This window comes from Scyliorhinus torazame, chromosome 8 (assembly GCF_047496885.1).
Source record: "Scyliorhinus torazame isolate Kashiwa2021f chromosome 8, sScyTor2.1, whole genome shotgun sequence".
Taxonomy (NCBI): Eukaryota; Metazoa; Chordata; class Chondrichthyes; order Carcharhiniformes; family Scyliorhinidae; genus Scyliorhinus; species Scyliorhinus torazame.
Genome location: NC_092714.1, coordinates 24,466,951 through 24,485,263, shown reverse-complemented (window position 1 = coordinate 24,485,263; position 18,313 = coordinate 24,466,951). Strand labels below are relative to the sequence as shown.

General features: G+C 47.3%; 1 protein-coding gene across 7 annotated transcripts in view; it reads left to right on the top strand.

The window, feature by feature from the left end:
• LOC140427679 (uromodulin-like 1) overlaps positions 1–16,770 on the top strand; it is a 123,439-nt gene extending 106,669 nt beyond the window's left edge. For all 7 annotated transcript variants that reach the window (XM_072513166.1, XM_072513169.1, XM_072513168.1 and 4 more), the window contains 2 exons: positions 8,800–8,890; positions 14,285–16,770. In XM_072513166.1, coding sequence (XP_072369267.1) covers positions 8,800–8,890; positions 14,285–14,472 — 279 coding nt within the window. In that variant the 3' untranslated portion in view covers positions 14,473–16,770. The remainder of the gene's footprint in view (positions 1–8,799; positions 8,891–14,284) is intronic.
• Positions 16,771–18,313: the final 1,543 nt, after the last annotated feature.

Genomic DNA, 18,313 nt, shown 5'->3' with positions numbered 1-18,313 from the left:
TTAGCAGCCGGTGAGCTGGTATTTGAGGCAGCTCCATAAACATTCCCGGATTAGTGCAATGAACTACCGCTCCTAATTTGCAGATTGTCTGTCTGCCTAACAGGGGAAGGGGTGCAGTTTTTGAAATAATCATAGCATCGACCAGGGAGATATCATCAATTTCCATGTTAGTCGGATGTGGTACTTGCTCCGTCATGGGAATACCGGCTACTCCCACAGTGACAATAGAGGATTCACCGGGGTTATTTCGATGGAGGGGGGCACAGACAACATAGTAGTGCTGGTATCAACCAGAAGGTCCACATAATGATCTCCTATTTTTACCGTTGTCATGGGTTCTTCTCTCATTGAGCTGCACAGTCTGATCATAGTCACCTGTACTACCTTTTCTCCGTGGCACTCCTATTGGATTTGAGTAGGGCTCAGAGTATGTAATAGTGGGCAGGGAGGAAGCATGTTGCCAGGTGGGGCGCATCCTTCCTGGGGGTTAAAGTGACAATCAGGAGTCCAATGTCCTTTTGCCCCACATCTTCTACATTGATCCTGGGATCTATCTCTCCTCTGCCATTATCCTCTGCCTCTACCTCCTCCATTATAACCTCCTCTCCCTCTGCTTGCCTGCTGACCGCGACCCTGCCTTCTCTTTCCTTGGTAGAACTGCCTGTGACTTTAAGCTTTTGATCTTTGGGGGCCATGGATAGTCCTTCTCGGTCTATGTCTGCCAAGGAAGTAACTACATCCGTCCATGGCAATGTTTGCCAGGTGAGATGAATGAATTTGTAACTTTGCGCCTGCTCTGGCAGCATACAATTCAGCAATGTCTGAACAGCTAAGGGTCCATTTTCGTCCGACGAAACACCAGCATGTTCTTCCCAACGGTTTTTAAATCTGGCCACAAATTTGGGCATTCTCTCCCATTTTCTGCAAACACCGAGTCACTTCACCTATGTCACTACGCTCCTTGGACCTTTGCATGATAGGCTCTTTCCCTCTATTTGCTAACCAGTGTTCGAGGGACTCATTTCCTTTATTTAAATGATCATCATTGGGAGCCCAGTCCCCATTTACGCTGGGTGGGACTGCGATCCCATCCTTCAAAGCTGGCCAAGATGCACCATAAGAGTATTTTAGAAGCTTAGAAGCAGCAAAACATCCCCTGGGAGACGGCTATAAATGCCACACATTTAAGTCAATTTCCAATGATTGATTTTATAGGTATTAACTATTCTTGGAGACATATATTTTTCTTTGCCAATTCAGAACAGATCAACTGTCTGCTGAAATGGTTAATTCTCCTACAGAACCTAAGGAAGTGGAGAGTGGGAGGAGAACTTGGAATGATGCCATTTACATCTCTTCATGTAATCTAAAAATTTATATTGTTCAATTACTTTTATTCCGCTTGAATTTCTTTGTTTTAAACTGATTTCAATTTCCGATGTTTCATGCTTTAGAGAAATCTTACAAGTTTTTTTTAAAATCTCAAATGTTGACACAAATCACTTTCAACTGAGACGTGCTGGTGGCTCCCCCCTTTCAGATGAGAGAGTCCTGTATAGCGAGTCCTTTCGGGGTTCGCATCCCATGAAATTAGGGATCCTGCCGACTACGCCAATTTTGGCATGGAAATAACAAAGTCAGGTACTTCGAGTTTCGCTTCAGGTCATTTATTTTGGACACGAATCGTGGAGGGGTTGTTGTGGTCAGAAAGCCACTCCAGAATCCTCTGTATTACAGTATTAAGAGCACATGTTTACACCATGTAGTAAACAATCCCTGAAGGCAAAAAAGCAAGCTTCCGTGGGCCATGTCACTCACTAAAACAAATTCAAAAGCAACTTGTCAGCAAGATAAATACTGCAGCTGTGATATTTGTTTACATTATTTGACCTTCCAAGCTTTTGTACAGAAATCAGTAAAATTTGGCTAAATATCCCATCATGCTTTGGCAAATGCCTATTCTTATAAAATATAGCCAAGCAATTATATATTAATAAATACCCTTAAGCGGGCAACTAATCCAGTCACTAAATTCCCTTCTACAAACTTCTTTGGAGTGAAGGTAATCTGCACGAATAATTAATGGATAACAGTGGCCGAAACCCTGGTGAATGACATTCCCTGAAAGAGCAGACCACTATAGGAACTGGATGAATCATAGAATAGATTAAAATCCCTACAGTGTAGAAGGAGGCCATTCAGCCCATCGAGTCTGCACCGACCCTCCGAAAGAGCACCTCACTTTGGCCCAATGTCCCATTCTATTCCCTTAACCCCATCTAACCTTTGGACACTTAGGAGCAATTTAGCGTGGCCAATCCACCTAACCTGCACATCTTTGGACTGTGGGTGGAAACCCACGCAGACACAGTGAAAAAGTGCAAACTCCCCATGGACGCTGAACCGAGGTGGGAATCGAATCCCGGGTTCCTGCTGCTGTGAGGCAGCAGTGCTAACCACTGTTCCATTGTGCCGCCCCATGATGGGACAATGAGTTAGAGCATGGCTTTAACCCTTTCCTGCAGTTCAGTGCTGTTCCAGGCCCAAATTTGACATGTGTAGGCTTGGAAATAGGTACAAACGTTAGGGCTGGATTGCTGGGCTGTCATCTGGAATGTACCTGTCAGTGGAACAAGCAAAATGTGCCCAACAACGAAACGTTTGAGGGAACGTTGTTTCCCCAGCAACCTGTGTGTACTTCACCCAACAGAGCTTGATGCTGGCGTTAAAATGCCTGGAGCAGAGAGTGTGTTTGTTAACATGAAGCATTTTAATAACACGTCTTATTAGAACAAATTTGCAATCCAGCTCTACCCGTTCCTTTGTGTTATTTTGGAACCTCAGTTCCAGACTCATTCTGGCGTTTCAAACCTTCATCCCAAAATTTTGTGCTCCAATAATTGTTGTGATGTGGAGATGCCGGCGTTGGACTGGGGTGAGCACAGTAAGAAGTCTTACAACACCCGGTTAAAGTCTAACAGGCTTGTTTCAAATCACTAGCTTTTGGAGCACTGCTCCTTCCTTAGCTGAACATTCACCTGAGGAAGGAGCAGTGCTCTGAAAGCGAGTGATTTGAAACAAACTGTTGGACTTTAACCTGGTGTTGTAAGACTTCTTACTGTGCCCACTAATTGTTGGAATTGAATTGAAAAGGAGGGAAGTTATGCTAAACCCCCATACTGCACCTCAGTTAGACACCACTTAAATTACTGTGGGCAGTTCCGGTCTCCACCTTATAAAAAGGATGCAGAGGCACTGGAGAGTGTGCGGAGAAGATTTCCGAGTATGATAGCAGGTATGAATGGCTATAAGTATCAGGAAAGAATTGACAGGCCGAACCTTCTCTCTTGACCAAAGAAGGCCGAGGGGCGACCTAATAGAGGTCTTTAAAATGATGACAGATTTTGACAAAGTGGATATTGAGAGAATGTTTCCTCTCATGAAGAAGAACATAATTGGAGGCCATCAATCTAAGATGGTCACCAAGAAATCCAAGCTCTCTTTAGGGTTAAATCACAAATATAGTTTATTCATTCATTCAAATCAGGGGAATGGTCGCAAACACACACACACGCACGCACGCACGCACACACGCACACACACACACACACACACACATGCACGCACGCACGCACGCACGCACACACACACACACACGTGCGCACACACACGCACACACACACGCACACACACACACACACGCACGCACGCACACACACACACACGCGCGCGCGCACACACACACACACACGCACACACGCGCGCGCACACACGCACAATAAGATAGGAAAGAGTAGTTTTTACAACAATTAATAACGTAAAAAGAAAGTTAAAATCACAGACGTGGCTAGCCGTTCACAGAAGTGACAGTGTTCAGAAAGTCAGAGTACTGTGCGGGTTCCTTCATGCAGTACCGGTGGAGTTGCAGAATTACTTTAAAGTTGATGGTGACACAGCCAGATGAGGCTGGTACACAGAGACCTCATTCAGCAGGCAATGGCAGGAATCTTCCAGGGAAACAAACTGCAAGTAGGCTTGGACTTGATGCAGGCTCGCGGGGCTGAAGGTGAAAAAGCAGACAGAGTTGCGAGTCTAGAAATATAAGATTAAAAATGTCCGAAGGCCAGAAGCTTGTGACATTGCCCATTAGTAAGTCAGTTGTGGGCTAATGAAATGAAATGAAATGAAAATCGCTTATTGTCACAAGTAGGCTTCAATGAAGTTACTGTGAAAAGCCCCTAGTCGCCATATTCCGGCGCCTTTTTGGGGAGGTTGGTACGGGAATTGAACCCGCGCTGCTGGCCTTGTTCTGAAGCCAGCTGTTTAGCCCACTGTGCTAAACTAGCCCCTTTAACAAGCAGTTTCTAGGCCTCTGGCCAAAATCCATTGTTTACTTCAGGAGGTAGATGGTGTTTATTAGCATCATTGCAGGTATAATGGGTTTTGATGGCTTCCCCGTTATAGGACCAGGCTGGGGAAAGTCATCATCCGCTAGTCCCTGATTTAATTGATTCTCATGTGTCCTCACTGTCAGAGAAGTGAGATTCCACAGGGTTGAGGGTTGAGCTTTTGTCCTGTAACTACTGTTGAAAAGTGGATTTGATGCCAATGCTGCCATGAGAGCTCAACACTCCAACCAGTGCCCACTTGCCAGTACCATCCGAAGGGACCATCAGTCACTGACCTGACCCTCAGCCAGGGGCAATGCCTGACATCTGTGGCATCAGCAAGATTGTGCACTGAAATGTTCCAGCTGCTGCCGGGCGAGGGTTGCATTGCTGGTGGCCGTGAAGATCACGGGCAAGGTTGTCGTTCACTGTTGCTTCGCGGAGGCCAGAGGCAAACTCCTCAAAGAGAGCTGAAACATTTCAATCTCTTGCCAGCGAGCAGCAGGCAGAATGGGCATCTGGTTCAGTGAGAATTGTAGTTTTCTCCAAATTGCCGAGTGCCATTGCCTTGCGGACACCGCCCGAAAACTCAGCGGTGCAGCTCAGTCGGAAAGGATCCCAGCTGGTGAGTGAGCATTAGTGCCGAAACATGCAGATCAATACTCATTTCTTTCAATTTTATTTTTTTTAAACTGGATGTGGGCTTCACTGGCCAAGCCAGCATTTATTACCCATCTCTAATTTTCCTTGAGAAGGCGGTGGTAAGCTGCCTTCTTGAACCGCGGCTGTCCAAGTGGTGTAAGTACACCTGCAGTGCTGTTAGGGAGTGAGTTCTCGGCTGTTGACAGTGAAGGAATGGCGATATAGTTCCAAGTCAGGATGGTGTGTGACTTGGAGGGGAACTTGCTGGTGTTGATGATCCATACATCTGCTGTCCTTTCCCTTCCGGATGGTAGAGGTCTCTGGTTTGGAAGTTGCCATTGAATGAGGTGCTACGGTGTATCTGATACGTGGTACAGACTGCTGCTCACTGTGCATTGGTGGAGATGCTCTGGAGATGCCCAGCGGGGGTCAGTAGAGCAGGCATCAAGATTGATGGTGGTTTATTATATGATGCCCAACGCCACACAGCCATTGGCAGCACCTATATGGTGAGGGGCTGTGAAGCAAGAGAAGGAAGAGGAAGATGAAGGGAGGACACAACTTAGTCAGCCACTTTCTGGGCGGACTGCTCACGCACAACTCATCCAATTGCGATTTGAGTCCCGCACCGTGCCCTCTCTCTGTTACTGAGCAGATTCTCATCTGCTTTGTGCAAGCTGTGAGACATGACTGAGAGGCTTGCAGCAGTGCTAAGTGTCTGAGGGTAAAGCTATGAATTTGAAGTAGTGTCCCAGCTAAGGAGAGCTCCAAGGATGCAACTGTTATAGTTGTGGCACAACCGTCAGCCCCACCCTCCACCAGCACAGATACACACACCTCAGTGGGAAATGTTAATGGTCAGGCTCCTGGGGCACAATCTGGTGAGCACCACACCGCTGATGATACACATCAGGGAGAGGCAGGAACCCCCAAGGCGAGACGGCAGTCGGTAGTCTGCTGGATCCCAGGACCCAGCTGGGTCCCAGCCTGAGGTTGTGTCTGTGGAAGAGGTATTCCCGGAGCTGATGGAGACATTAGGGAGCGGTCAGGACATTCAGAGGGAGACGTCAGCGTCACTCCAGCAGATCCACAGCCGATTGGAGGAGTCCCAGAGGCTACGGGCGCTGGAGATTTCACCGGCAATGTGTGGCACCGAGGCCAACACTGTTAGGGTGGTGACCACAGTGGAGAGCCTGGTGCACAATGTCGGCACCATTAGTGAAGGTGTCCAAGGTATCACGCAGTGGGTGATGGCCATGGCTGAGGGTCTTGGCAGAATGTCCGACTCGCTGGGGGCTGTCACCCAGTACCAGGCCGACCTTGACCTTGATGAGGTTCTGTGGACCATGGGGAACTGCCAGGGCCGGCAGAACCAGATGATGCCGGGGTAGCTGGGGCTCAAACCAGCTGCCCCTCCATCCCAAGGCGAATCCAAGGCCCTATGGGCACTGAACAAGCGGGAGAGGGCGCTGAATACCAACCTGGACCCGTCCCATGTAATGGCAACGATGCCCACCGCCTCCCCCGGGTTCCACCCCTTTGATGGGGCCACGTCCCGCAGCCAGCACATGGGACAGGGAGGCATGACTGTGCATGTGCCACCGCCAAGTGAGCCGGGGCCCTCTGGCCTGATAGTCCCCCCGGCTGCCCTCCAGAGCCCCCCACCACCAGCCTCCCATGGCGGCCCATCCTGTGGAGGGTCCCCCATCCCCAGCCGAGGGTTCCCCAACCCCCCGGCAAGCACTGGCGAGGCAATCCCAGTGCCCCCGTGCTCTTTGCCTGTGAGCAAAGGTGGCTAGTCACTTCGGCTCCCCAGAGAAGCCCTTTGCCAGTTTCTCGTTTTTCAAAAGGAGTACTAATCATCGCCAGTGCGCTGGGGAGGCCGCTGAATGACGGGAGGCCATTGGCTATGGAGTGGCTCTCGTTAATTGTATGGAGATAGGGCTTAAGTGGTGATAATTGATTTCTCGCCACGTTACAGCGAGATCTTGATTTCACCGACAGGAGTGGGTCGGTTGCATCGCAAGCTGTTTGGCGCCTGGCTCGGGTTGAATGAGAGCGTAACTAGGTTGGAGAACCGCCCCATATTGCTCTTGCACAATGTTGGCATGCTGTCACAACTTGGAGAATGGCAGCTTGCATGAAGGCTTGGGACCGGCAACCAGCTCTCCTGTAACCAGCTGTGTGTGTCAATCATGAGGCACACCAATACATAATAATAATCTTTATTGTCACAAGTAGGCTTACACTGCAATGAAGTTACATGTGAAAAGCCCCTAGTCGCCATATTCCGGCGCCTGTTTGGGTACACAGAGGGAGAATTCAGAACGTCCAAGTGACCTAACAGTACATGTTTTGAGACCTGTGGGAGGAAACCGGAGCACCCGGAGGAAACCCGGGCAGACACAGGGAGAACGTGCAGATGCCACACAGACAGTGACCCAAGCCTGGAATTGAACCTGGGACCCTGACGCTGTGAAGTCACAGTGCTAACCACTGTGCTCCCATGCTGCCCCTGACTAGCTCTCTGACTAAGATCATCTCAGCAAATAAGATGATACGAACATGAATAATGTAAAAGCCAATATAATGTGATACATTTACCAGTGAAGTTTAAATTTGAAATTCATCTATGCCACCTATGGAATCTCAATAAGTCTTCGGGTAATGGCAATGGAATTGGCCAGGAAAGTTGTGGCTGTGATGAAGACTCTCCCTGGTTGTCCAGGAGGCTCTTGTATATCTGCCCATATCTGCTGTATTGTTGATTGACAGCGGGTTTCACTACTTGATAACTTGCCCCCTGTTGCGTGATCACATGTGTCTCCCATGCAATCCATTGGCACTTTAGATTTTATAATTGGAAACTCACACGATCCAGCAAAAAGACAAGCGAGCAGAACTGTCGCCCACTTCTTGTTCCACCATCTGGAATGGAATGATATCCTTCAAATTCCACCCAGAGTTAATGTTACAGATTACTGACCTCTCATCAATCTACTCACATAACCAAACTTTTAGTTACCTGTCTTAATATCTCCAGATGTGACTCAGTATCAGATACTGTTTGCTAACTCTTTTGTGAAGATCTTTGGGATGTTCCATTGTGTTACTTGTTGCCCAAAGGCAACTTGCGTCACTTTCAGTGAAACTGCACGATGTCTAAAATCATAGAATCCTTACAGTGCAAAAAGGAGGCCATTCAGCCCATCGAGTCTGCACCGACCCTCCGACAGAGCATCCTACCCTTGTCCACTGCCCAAGTCCACCCTGCCCTATCCCCATTACCTAACCTGCACATCCCTGGACACTAAGGGGCAATTTAGCATGGCCAGTCTACCTAACCTGCACACCCTTGGACTGTGGGAGGAAAGCGCAGCACCCAGAGAAAGCCCACGCAGACACAGGGAGAAACCCCACATAAACACCAAGGTCGGAAATGAACCAGGGTCCCTAGCGCTGTGAGGGAAAAGGAAAAATAATTGCATAGTCATTTATTTTTGTAATTGACGAATTTGCAGTGATATAGATACAGAAAATGCTGGATGAACTAAGCAGGTTTGGCAATATCTGTGGAGAGAGAAACTGAGTTAATGTTTCGAGCCCGTATGTCTCTTCAAAAATCATGTTGCCATGATCCCTTTGCAATATCCTCGCTACTTTTCCCTGGAGTTTGTGGCAATCCTGGGACATGAAAGTGGATTGGGATTGCAATCATTGACGCCACGTAGGATGATTCTTATTATTTCATATTTTCCTTTTGAAACAGTCGTGCGGTGGCTCACATGCGGGCGAGAGTGCTGAAGTCGTTGCAGAAAGAACAGTATCGCTTGGACCTCTGTATCGCAGCTACAACAATGGTGGGTAGTATTTTGGACTTTTGTCTGAGTGTGGTGCTGCACTGTCTAAAACAAATATTTCAGGCATGCGGTGAATGAGGCATCAACATTTGCTGGGGTTGGAGACGGAATTGAAACAATTTGTCTCATGCATTTAAGAAAGGTGAAATGCCAAATTAGGAATAAATTGACATTTAAATTAGTAAGATAAGGATCTTTACCCTTCTTGAGGAACAATGTGTTGGGTCATTGCCAATGTTTCCTCCCAGCCTTTCTCTTTTGCATCATCTGGGTGAATTATCAGGTCTGGCATTAGGTATTATTCCTGCAGTCATCAAACAGTGATATGTTCAGACAGAAACCAGACTGAGTTTTGGTGGCCGAAGCCTAAAGTCCTTCAGCACTTCGACAGCCACTTTCCACAGGGCTGGTTTAGCACAGTGGGCTGAACAGCTGGCTTGTAATGCAGAACAAGGCAGCAGCGCTGGTTCAATTCTCGCACCGGCCTCCCCGAACAGGTGCCGGAATGTGGTGACTAGGGGCTTTTCACAGTAACTTCATTTGAAGCCTACTTGTGACAATAAGCGATTATTGTTATTAAGTGCACACGCACACGCTGATTTGCTCACTTCCTAGCCCAGAGATGCCACGATCAACTCAACAGCCCAACTGAAGCCATGGCTAAAGAAAGAAAGGCTTGCATGTTTTTGTATTGGTTCATGGGACGTGGGTGTTGCAGGCTGTGCCAGCATTTGTTGACCATCCCAAATTGCCCTTGAGGGGGACAGTCAAGAGTCAATCACATTGCTGTGGATCTGGAGTCACATGTAGGCCAGACCGGGTAAGGACGGCAGATTTCTTTCCCTAAAGGACGTTAGTGAACCAGATGGGTTTTTACGACAATCATGATCATCATCAGGCATTTAATTTCAGATGTCTTTTTATTGAATTCAAATTTCACCATCTGCAGTGGCGGGGTTTGAACCTAGGCTCCCAGAGCATTACTTTGGGTCTCTGGTTTACTAGTCCAGTGATAATGCTACTATTCCACCGCCTCCCCTTAGTTTGTAGCACTTTTTACGACCTCAGGACGTTCCAAAGTACTCTTACATTGATTCTGTACATTTGTCGTGGGGGTAATGTGAATTGTATAATATAAGATCAATTCAGAGCACAGACAAGATTTGGACCCTTGGCCTTCAGATTTAGATGGCCTCTTGTGCACTGGATAATGCCTTTACTCCTCGAGTGCAAAGGGAGGAGAGTATGACGAGTAACCAGATCAGATGACCACATTCTGCAATCATTTGCTGATATATTAGTCATTAATATTTGCACTATTATACCTAGCCAGAAGATTTATCATGCATTTAGTTAAATAGACTTTGAAACAAAAACGAGACTCGTTGGGGACAATTTGCAGCCACAGCACGCTGACGCAAATCCTGCTATGCCGGGTGAATTCTGGAAGAGGCCTGAATTGGGATTTGCGCCCGGTGCCATGCAGTTTCCAATGTTCCAGGCCCTCCGAGCAGACGTGAACCTGCTTTCCATTCATTTAAATGGATTTAAATATTCAAAGTTTGCTCAACACCGGATCTTTTAGGGATGTGCCACGCTCCGAACCTCCCGCGTGACATGGCACCAGCGGGAGACGAAACGTGACGTGATGACCATGCTGTGGCGGTGCTCATTGTAACCTCCATGTGGCCGAGGACATGGCAGCCAGTGCCCTGGCATTGCCAACCTGACACTGCCAGGTTGACACCACCTGGGGGAAGGGCCTGAGGGGTAAGGGCCTGTGCAGAGATCCATTTGGAGGGCCCCCGATGTCAGCCATCCTTTGGGGGGGAGAAGGGGGCGGGGGAGGGGTTTGATGTCAGCGACCCTTGGGGATGGGGGTGGAGGAAGCTGATGTCAGTGATCATTAATGGGAAGAGACGCGATGCTCGCTGCGGGGGTGGGGGTTGACGGTGGGGGGGGGGGGGGGGGAGGGGAGCCTATCACTTCACATTGAGATCGGCCAATTCTCTGAGGAGCCGGACCTGCAGACGTCTTTAGGTCCCGCCCCTCCAATGCCAGTGCAAATCGCGACCCCCTCCAAAAAAAGAAAATGTGGGTGTGGATTGCGATTGGCACCGTGTTTCCCGCGAGAGGTGACACTTAATCATTCTGTGGGAGAATTGTGCCCATCAATGTTTGTGGTGATGTGCATCACTGTAAACACATGTAAGCTAGACAGACACTAGAGGGAGCACCAGAAACATCACACACGCACACTCAACCAATAGATAAGTTACATGGGAGGCGACCAATGGACATTCACGATACACAAGGAGGTGACACGACCACAGGGGGGCATTACACCAACCCATACATAAAGGACATCACACACATGATCAGCCCCCTTCGGCCAGTGGAGACAGTCAGTGAGGAGAGGCACAGGGTTGATTCATTATCACACCCACCACGTGGAAGACAGCAGATGGTTAGTCAGTTTAGGTAGCTACAATAGGATTAGCAGTGGTGTCGAACTCAAGTTATAAAAGTGTACATAGTGTAAATCAATGAGTTGAAGTTATTTACACGTCTCGGCCTTCCTTGACAAATGCAACACACTGAAGCCGCTTATGTTACAAAGGAAAAATAACAAAACAATGTTGATCATTAAACTATTAGAATGCCGTAAAATCCCATCTGGTTCACTATTGCCCTTTAGGGACAGAAATCTGCCGCCCTTAAACAGTCTGGCCTACATGTGACTCCAGAGCCACAGCAAAGTGGTTGACTCTTTGGCAGATTGCTCAATCTAGAATGGCCTATCAGGCCACTCAGCTGAAAATCCTGGAACATCCCTCCATAGCAGCACTGCCAGAGCACCTTCACCACAAGAGTTAGGAATTTGGCACACCACCTGCTCAAAGATAGTTTGGACCAGACAGTAAATGCTGACCTTCCCAGCACAGCCCACATTCCACAGAGGGACACAGTGTCTCTGTTGTTAATTGATGTTTACTTTGAAGTCATTTTGAGCCCAGCCCAGGTTAGAAAGTCTTATCTGCTAACACATTACCTTATCCATCATCCAAGTCATCATGAGAAGTTGCCTGGTTGCAGTCAGCAAGATAACCCAGGCAGCAATTCCAAATGGGGCTTAAATTGCTGCAAATATTTTGCAACACGCCTTGCAAAATCTCACAGCGAAGATATTATCGGCACCCATTCCTGCCCTGCCCTTTAAGTAATGCAAAAAACCTTCCTGTCAGTCTCATGTAAACAGTTCAATCCAATTCCTTATATTGGGAAGCTGAACAAGAAATGGCAGTGATTAAAGATACAGCCCAGCCAGGGAATTGTTCAGAAGGTTGGCCGCTAGCAGCTTGTGGTTCGAGGGTCTCACTGTGGATGGTTAAGGAGCCCTTTTCTCATTGAATGACATGACCCAGAACGTGGCCATCTGGCCCATTGTACCTGCGTAATTATTTGAAAGCCCTTCAAATTGCTTTTCAGATGCATCTCCATGTTTCCTTTCAAGAGTTATTATTATTGAATATGTTACTAAGCAGTGCATTCCAGCATTACATAGACAATCGTCTATGTAAAATAAATTCTCCTCAGCTCTCCTAAATCTGAGTCCTTTGGTTATTCACACTCCAGTCATTGGAAACAAGGTTTTAAGAAAACAGAGAGCCAAATTGAGTGGTGGGATTAATGACCAGTTAATCTTTATAATGTTGAGGAAATGTTAGCCAGGACACAATGGCAACACACCAGTGCCAAGACCATCTATGGTTCAAGCACTTAGTGCCCCACGCCACTGTTGGTTAAGAATGGAGTGGCTTTGACTCTCACTGCATTCTACCACCACCACCTCAGCACAACCCCAACCCAGTACGAGGTGGAAAAGACCACCCGACAGCTAAGGAACAACAAAGCATCAGAAGCAGATGGAATCACTGCCGAAGCACGGAAACATGGCAAATACATTACCCCATTTCCCTTATCTGGAAGGAGGCGAATATGCCAGGAGAGCAGGAGAGTCTGACTGCAGTAACTACAGAGGAATTTCCCTGCTGTCGGCCACAAAGAAGGTCATCACAAGACTTCTCATTAACCACCTTCTCAATGTGGCTGAAGAGCTCCTCCCAGAGTCCCAGTGTGGATTCCACCCACTGAGGGTCACAATGGACATGATCTTCACTGCACAGAAACAACCAGACAGATGCAGAGAACAGCACCAACCCTAGTACATGACCTTCTTTGACCCCCCAACAACCTTTGACACTGCCTGTGAGGGACTGTGGAGCATCCTCCTCTGTTTTGCCCCCAAATGCTTGTCGCCGTCCTCTGCCTGCTCCACAACGACAGACCAGCCGTTACCCTAACCAGTGGACCCATCACAGACCCAATTCATGTTCGGAGTGGGGTCAAGCAAGGCTGTGTCATGACACCAATGTTCATCTCGATCTCTCTTGGTGCAATGCTCCACCTCCCTCTCAGAAAGCTGGAGTGGAGCCGAACTATAGAATAAACGGGAATCTGTTCAACCTCTGCCATCTGCAGGTCCAGTCCAAGGCCAGATCCCATCCTCTGTCATTGAGCTACTGTATGCAGATGAGGCTGGCATCTCCACACACTATGAGGCTGAGCTCTAAGGCATCATCAACACCTTCACCGAGTCACTCGCTGCCAGGGGAGGTAGTGGAAGCAGACACAATAGTGACTTTTAAGGGGCATCTTGACAAATACACAAATATGATGGGAATAGAGGGATATGGTTCCCGGAAGGTGGAGGGGTTATAGTTCAGACAGGCAGCATGGTCGGTGCAGGCTTGGAGGGCCGAAGGGCTTGTTCCTGTGCTGTAATTTTATTTGCTCTTTATTCTTTGTTTCTGCTGTGTCCTAAACTCTACCACCTCTCCGCATCTTTCCCTTTTTTCAGGGTCTTCATTAAGAATCATCGCTTTGTCCAACGTTGAAACATCCCTCATAAATTCTGCTCCTACTTGGTGATCTGAGCATTGGGAGAATGTTGTGTGTAATAGTGAATATGGTGAGCCATGTCAAGTGGAATTCTGCCGCCAATGGTGACATTGGCTCCACCAACCTTAGCGAATTGATGCCCTTCATAAGTGAAAGAGCAAAGTCTAACCAGGTTCACAATAAAACTACAACAATTAGACTTCCTTATCCCTTCCCACCCAATATCACATTCCAGGATCCATTTCCTCTTCATCCAGGTGTCTACTTTCAAAGTTGGTTGACTCTCAGCGGGACTGGAAGATCCTGGCTGGATGCGGAGCGGGAAATTCCCATTACTCATTCTTTCTAACCCATTGTCTTTCTGCGACAGTTGTGTAACTATAAGTACTAATGACATCATTAAAAGCTGTTGACGCTTTTATCTCCTAACAGATGGTGGACCCGTTGTTAAACTGGATGAAAACCCCTCAGCAATGAAGGCTTTGGTAGGACTCGGAATCCTCCTTTGCCTGACACTTGTCGTGATATCTGCAGTTGTCTTGACCATCTACACCAGGTGGGGCCGGAGCTTCATCGCCCAGTCGAATGGCCAGAACTACCAGGCGTTCGACAACTACTGATGACACAGAGGTGGCACTGAGGATTGGGCACTGCCCGTGCCTTGGCAGCAGGATTGCAGTGATTCTCTCATTTGTTTCCCAGGACCTTTAGTAGGAAACCCAAGTACACTTGTTTTGCCATTTTGCAAAAGGAATTCTGAATGATTTAATCTGTCTCTTCTGACCTGGTTCTGTGGATTGGGGCACCACCACTACCTTTTGAGAGCTCTGTGCCCTGGCCTTCAGTGCAACCCTGATTTGTCCTCATCCCATCATTGGTGGCCAAGCCATCGGCTGTCGAGTCCCGAAGCTGTATAATTCTACCCTCGAACTTCCCCGCCTCTCTATCTCCCTCTCACGTTCTCTCTCTCCCCTTTCTCGTTTAAGACCCTTTTTAAAAACCTACCTCTTTTATCAAGCTCGTGGTCACCTGTCTTAATAACTTGCTGCATGGCTCAGGGTCAAATTCTGTTTGATAATGCTCCTGTTGAGCACCATGGGATGTTTTACCACAGTTAAAATATTACATTGATGCAAGCCGCTGTTCTTGGACCTACCTTCTAATGGCTCTAGTCGTTAAAGTCACAGGTCAAAAGGAATGAATTAACCCTGAAGACGTCAACATATATTCCTGGTCATTTGATAGCCTCTAAAAGATCGTGAGTGACAGTATCAAAAGAAAGAGATGGGGAATTGAAACCAAGCATATTTACTCATTTTTCAGAAGTCACAAACGTCGCCACAATCTTAGCGGACCGGAGGACACTCTCCCATTTGAGAGCTGACTGGTGGTGATTTGACATGAGGGTCATCGCACCTCAGGTGAGGGGCAAGATTGGGAAAGAGGGGCCTTCAGGAATAACCTCAGCCGGTACGGGAATAGAACCATCGCCGTTGGCATCGTTTCCACATCACAAACCAGCAACCCAGCCAAATGAGCTAAACCAAGCATTAAAAACGGTGCCTGGTACACAAGAATTCCTACGCCCACTTACTGAGGCAAGGGTAGTATAAATGGATCGCATCACCCCATGCCTTCCTTAAAATCACAGATAACTTAACTGCTTTATTAATTGGATTAAAACGCCAGCCATATGTTAGTTTAGTTTCTGAGGAGTGGTGTCACAAAATAGATATCCGATGGCATGGGAATATTTATTGTTTTTATTCCATTTTGTGTGCACTTTGGGTGCTCATTCACCAAACCCAAGAACGCACGTCTCCTATTTCAAACATCCGCTGCGTAGGTCGGCAAATCGTGTTGATGGACTGGGCTCCTCGAATCTGCTCTGCTGTTCAATAAGATCATGGCTGATCTATGTATAAACTATGGGAATCTATGTGTCCTTAAATCTATGGAATCTGAAATCACATAGACAAAGTAGTTGGTGAATCCTCTTTTTGTCACAAAACTTATTAAGAGCTTCAAATCAGAACGTAAAGAAAAGATGAAGGCACAACAGAACTCTATTTACTCAACAAAATAGCTGCGGCAAATTCCCCTGATACAAGCAGGATTATTTCTTAAACAAACTGCAATAGAGAAAGTAAATTAATGCTTTGGCCGACCCAGTAAGTGGGGTAGATAGTTATTTGTAAATGATGTGTGTACGTTCACTGACAGCAGTCTCCGTGTTCCAGATTCCCCAGCCAGGGGAAACATCCTCCGTGTCTACACTGCCAACCCCCCCCCCATCAGAATCCTGTGTGTTTAAAAGAGGTCACCTCTCATTCTGCTAAACTCCAGAGAGTGTAGACCAAATTTACTCAGTCTCTCATCATAGCACATCCCAGGGACCAATCTCGTGAACGTTTGCTGTGCTACCTCCAATGTAAGTGTATCCTTCCTTTAATATGGAGTTCATTAATATGGGCGTCACGATAGCACAGTAGTTAGCACTGTGGCTTCACAGCACCAGGGACCCGGGTTCAATTCCTGGCTTGGGTCGCTGTCTGTACGGAGTCTGCACGTTCTCCCCGTGCCTGTGTGGGTTTCCTCCGGGTGCTCCGGTTTCCTCCCACAGTCCAAAGATGTGCGGATTAGGTGGATTGGCCACGCTAAATTGCCCCGTAGTGTCCAAAAGTTAGGTGGGGTTGCTGGGTTACGGGGATAGGGTGGAGGTGTGGGCTTAGGTCGGCTGCTCTTTCTGGGGTCGGTGTAGATTCGATAGGCCGAATGGCCTCCTTCTGCACTGTAAATACTATGATACAAAACTGTGCGCAGTACTCCAGGTGTGCTTTCCCCAAATTCCTGTACAATTGTACCAAGACTTGCTTATTCCTGTACGCCAATTCTTTGCAATAAATGCCAACATGCTATTTGTCTTCCGAATTGCTTGCTATACCTGCATGCTATATTTCTGTGTGCCATGATCAGGCATACCCAAGTCCCTCTGAAATCAATATTTACAAGTTTCGTGCTTTAAAAAAAAATTCTGCTTTTCTAGTCTTACTACCAACGTGAATAACCTTACAATCCCCCACATTGTACTCCATCTGCCACTTCCATGCCCCCTCAATCTGTCTCTATCTCTTTACAGCTTCTTTCGGTCCTCCGCACAGCTTATCTTCCCAGCTAGTTTTATGTCATCATCAAACGGCGCTACTCTCTGTCTCTCATCTAAGCCATTAATATAGATTGTACATAGCTGAGGCCTCAGCACTGATCCCTGTGGCACGCTGCTCATCACAGCCTGCCCCCTGTGTCCATACCCTTTGCCCCCTGTCCATTAACCAATCCTCTATCCTTGCTAATATAGTACCCCAACTCCATGACCTCTTCCCGTGTACATCAACATTTTATGTGGCACCTTATGAAATGCCTTTATGAAATTCAAGTATATCAAATCTATCAGCTCCCGTTTGTCTAAGCGACCAGTTACATCCCCAAAAACGTCAATCAATTTGTCAAACATTTTCCTTTTGCAAAGCTGTTTGACTTTGTCTGGTAAATCCATGGGCAGAATTTTATGGTTCCCTTCTGATGGGTTTGTAGACAGCGGACCTGTGAAAGTCCCCAGCTGGACTACTTTCCCTGTTGCCCTTTCTCCCGCCCTCCGACTTGTCCCTAGTTTTAGATGGGGCGGGCAAACTATAGGTCCACCCTCTGCCCAATTGAGCACCTGCAGCATTAAATAACTGCGGGCTGCCTCAGGTCCCTCACTCTTCTTAGCTCTTCGGTTACAAATACTCACTTGGTAGCACAGAACCTGAGGGAACAATTTTCCTTGGAATGGCTCCAAGCCTCGATTTGGGTGTGATCTAATTTCTAGGCCTTTGTTCCCTTCCTTCTGTTCCGATGTAGGATTTCCTTTCTTGTGCCAAATCACTCTGAATATATTAGCACAAATCATTTCTTATATTTCAGGCTAGGTTTGGGGACCTGTGAGATTCCATGAGGGGGAATCCAGGGGTCCTTGATGCCCATCTGTATGTCCATCCACAGCAAAGCACAGCTTTCAGAATATGTATTCAATATTTTTTCTCTCTGTGCATTGTCTTATTAGCATAGTTCTTTTGCTGCTATATGCTAATTAAAAAATATTTTCTGCACTTGACAGTGTAACTAATAGTGTTGTCAGAAACAAGATCAGCAGCTTATCAGGCACCGTGTCAACATTGGCAAGGTTCCTAGGAGTGTGTCAATGTTTGAAAGGGGTCACTGGGAGCTCTTTTGCAGGATTGGAGGATTGCTGGAATGGTGAGTATTCATTGTCCATCCCTGAGTGCTCGTTAGAAGGTGGTGGTGAGCTGCATTCTTAGCCAGGATGGTGTGTGACTTGGAGGAGAACTTCTAGGTTGTGGTGTTCCCAAGCACCTGCTGCCTTTAGTCCTCCTATGTGGGAGAGGTCATGGGTTTGGA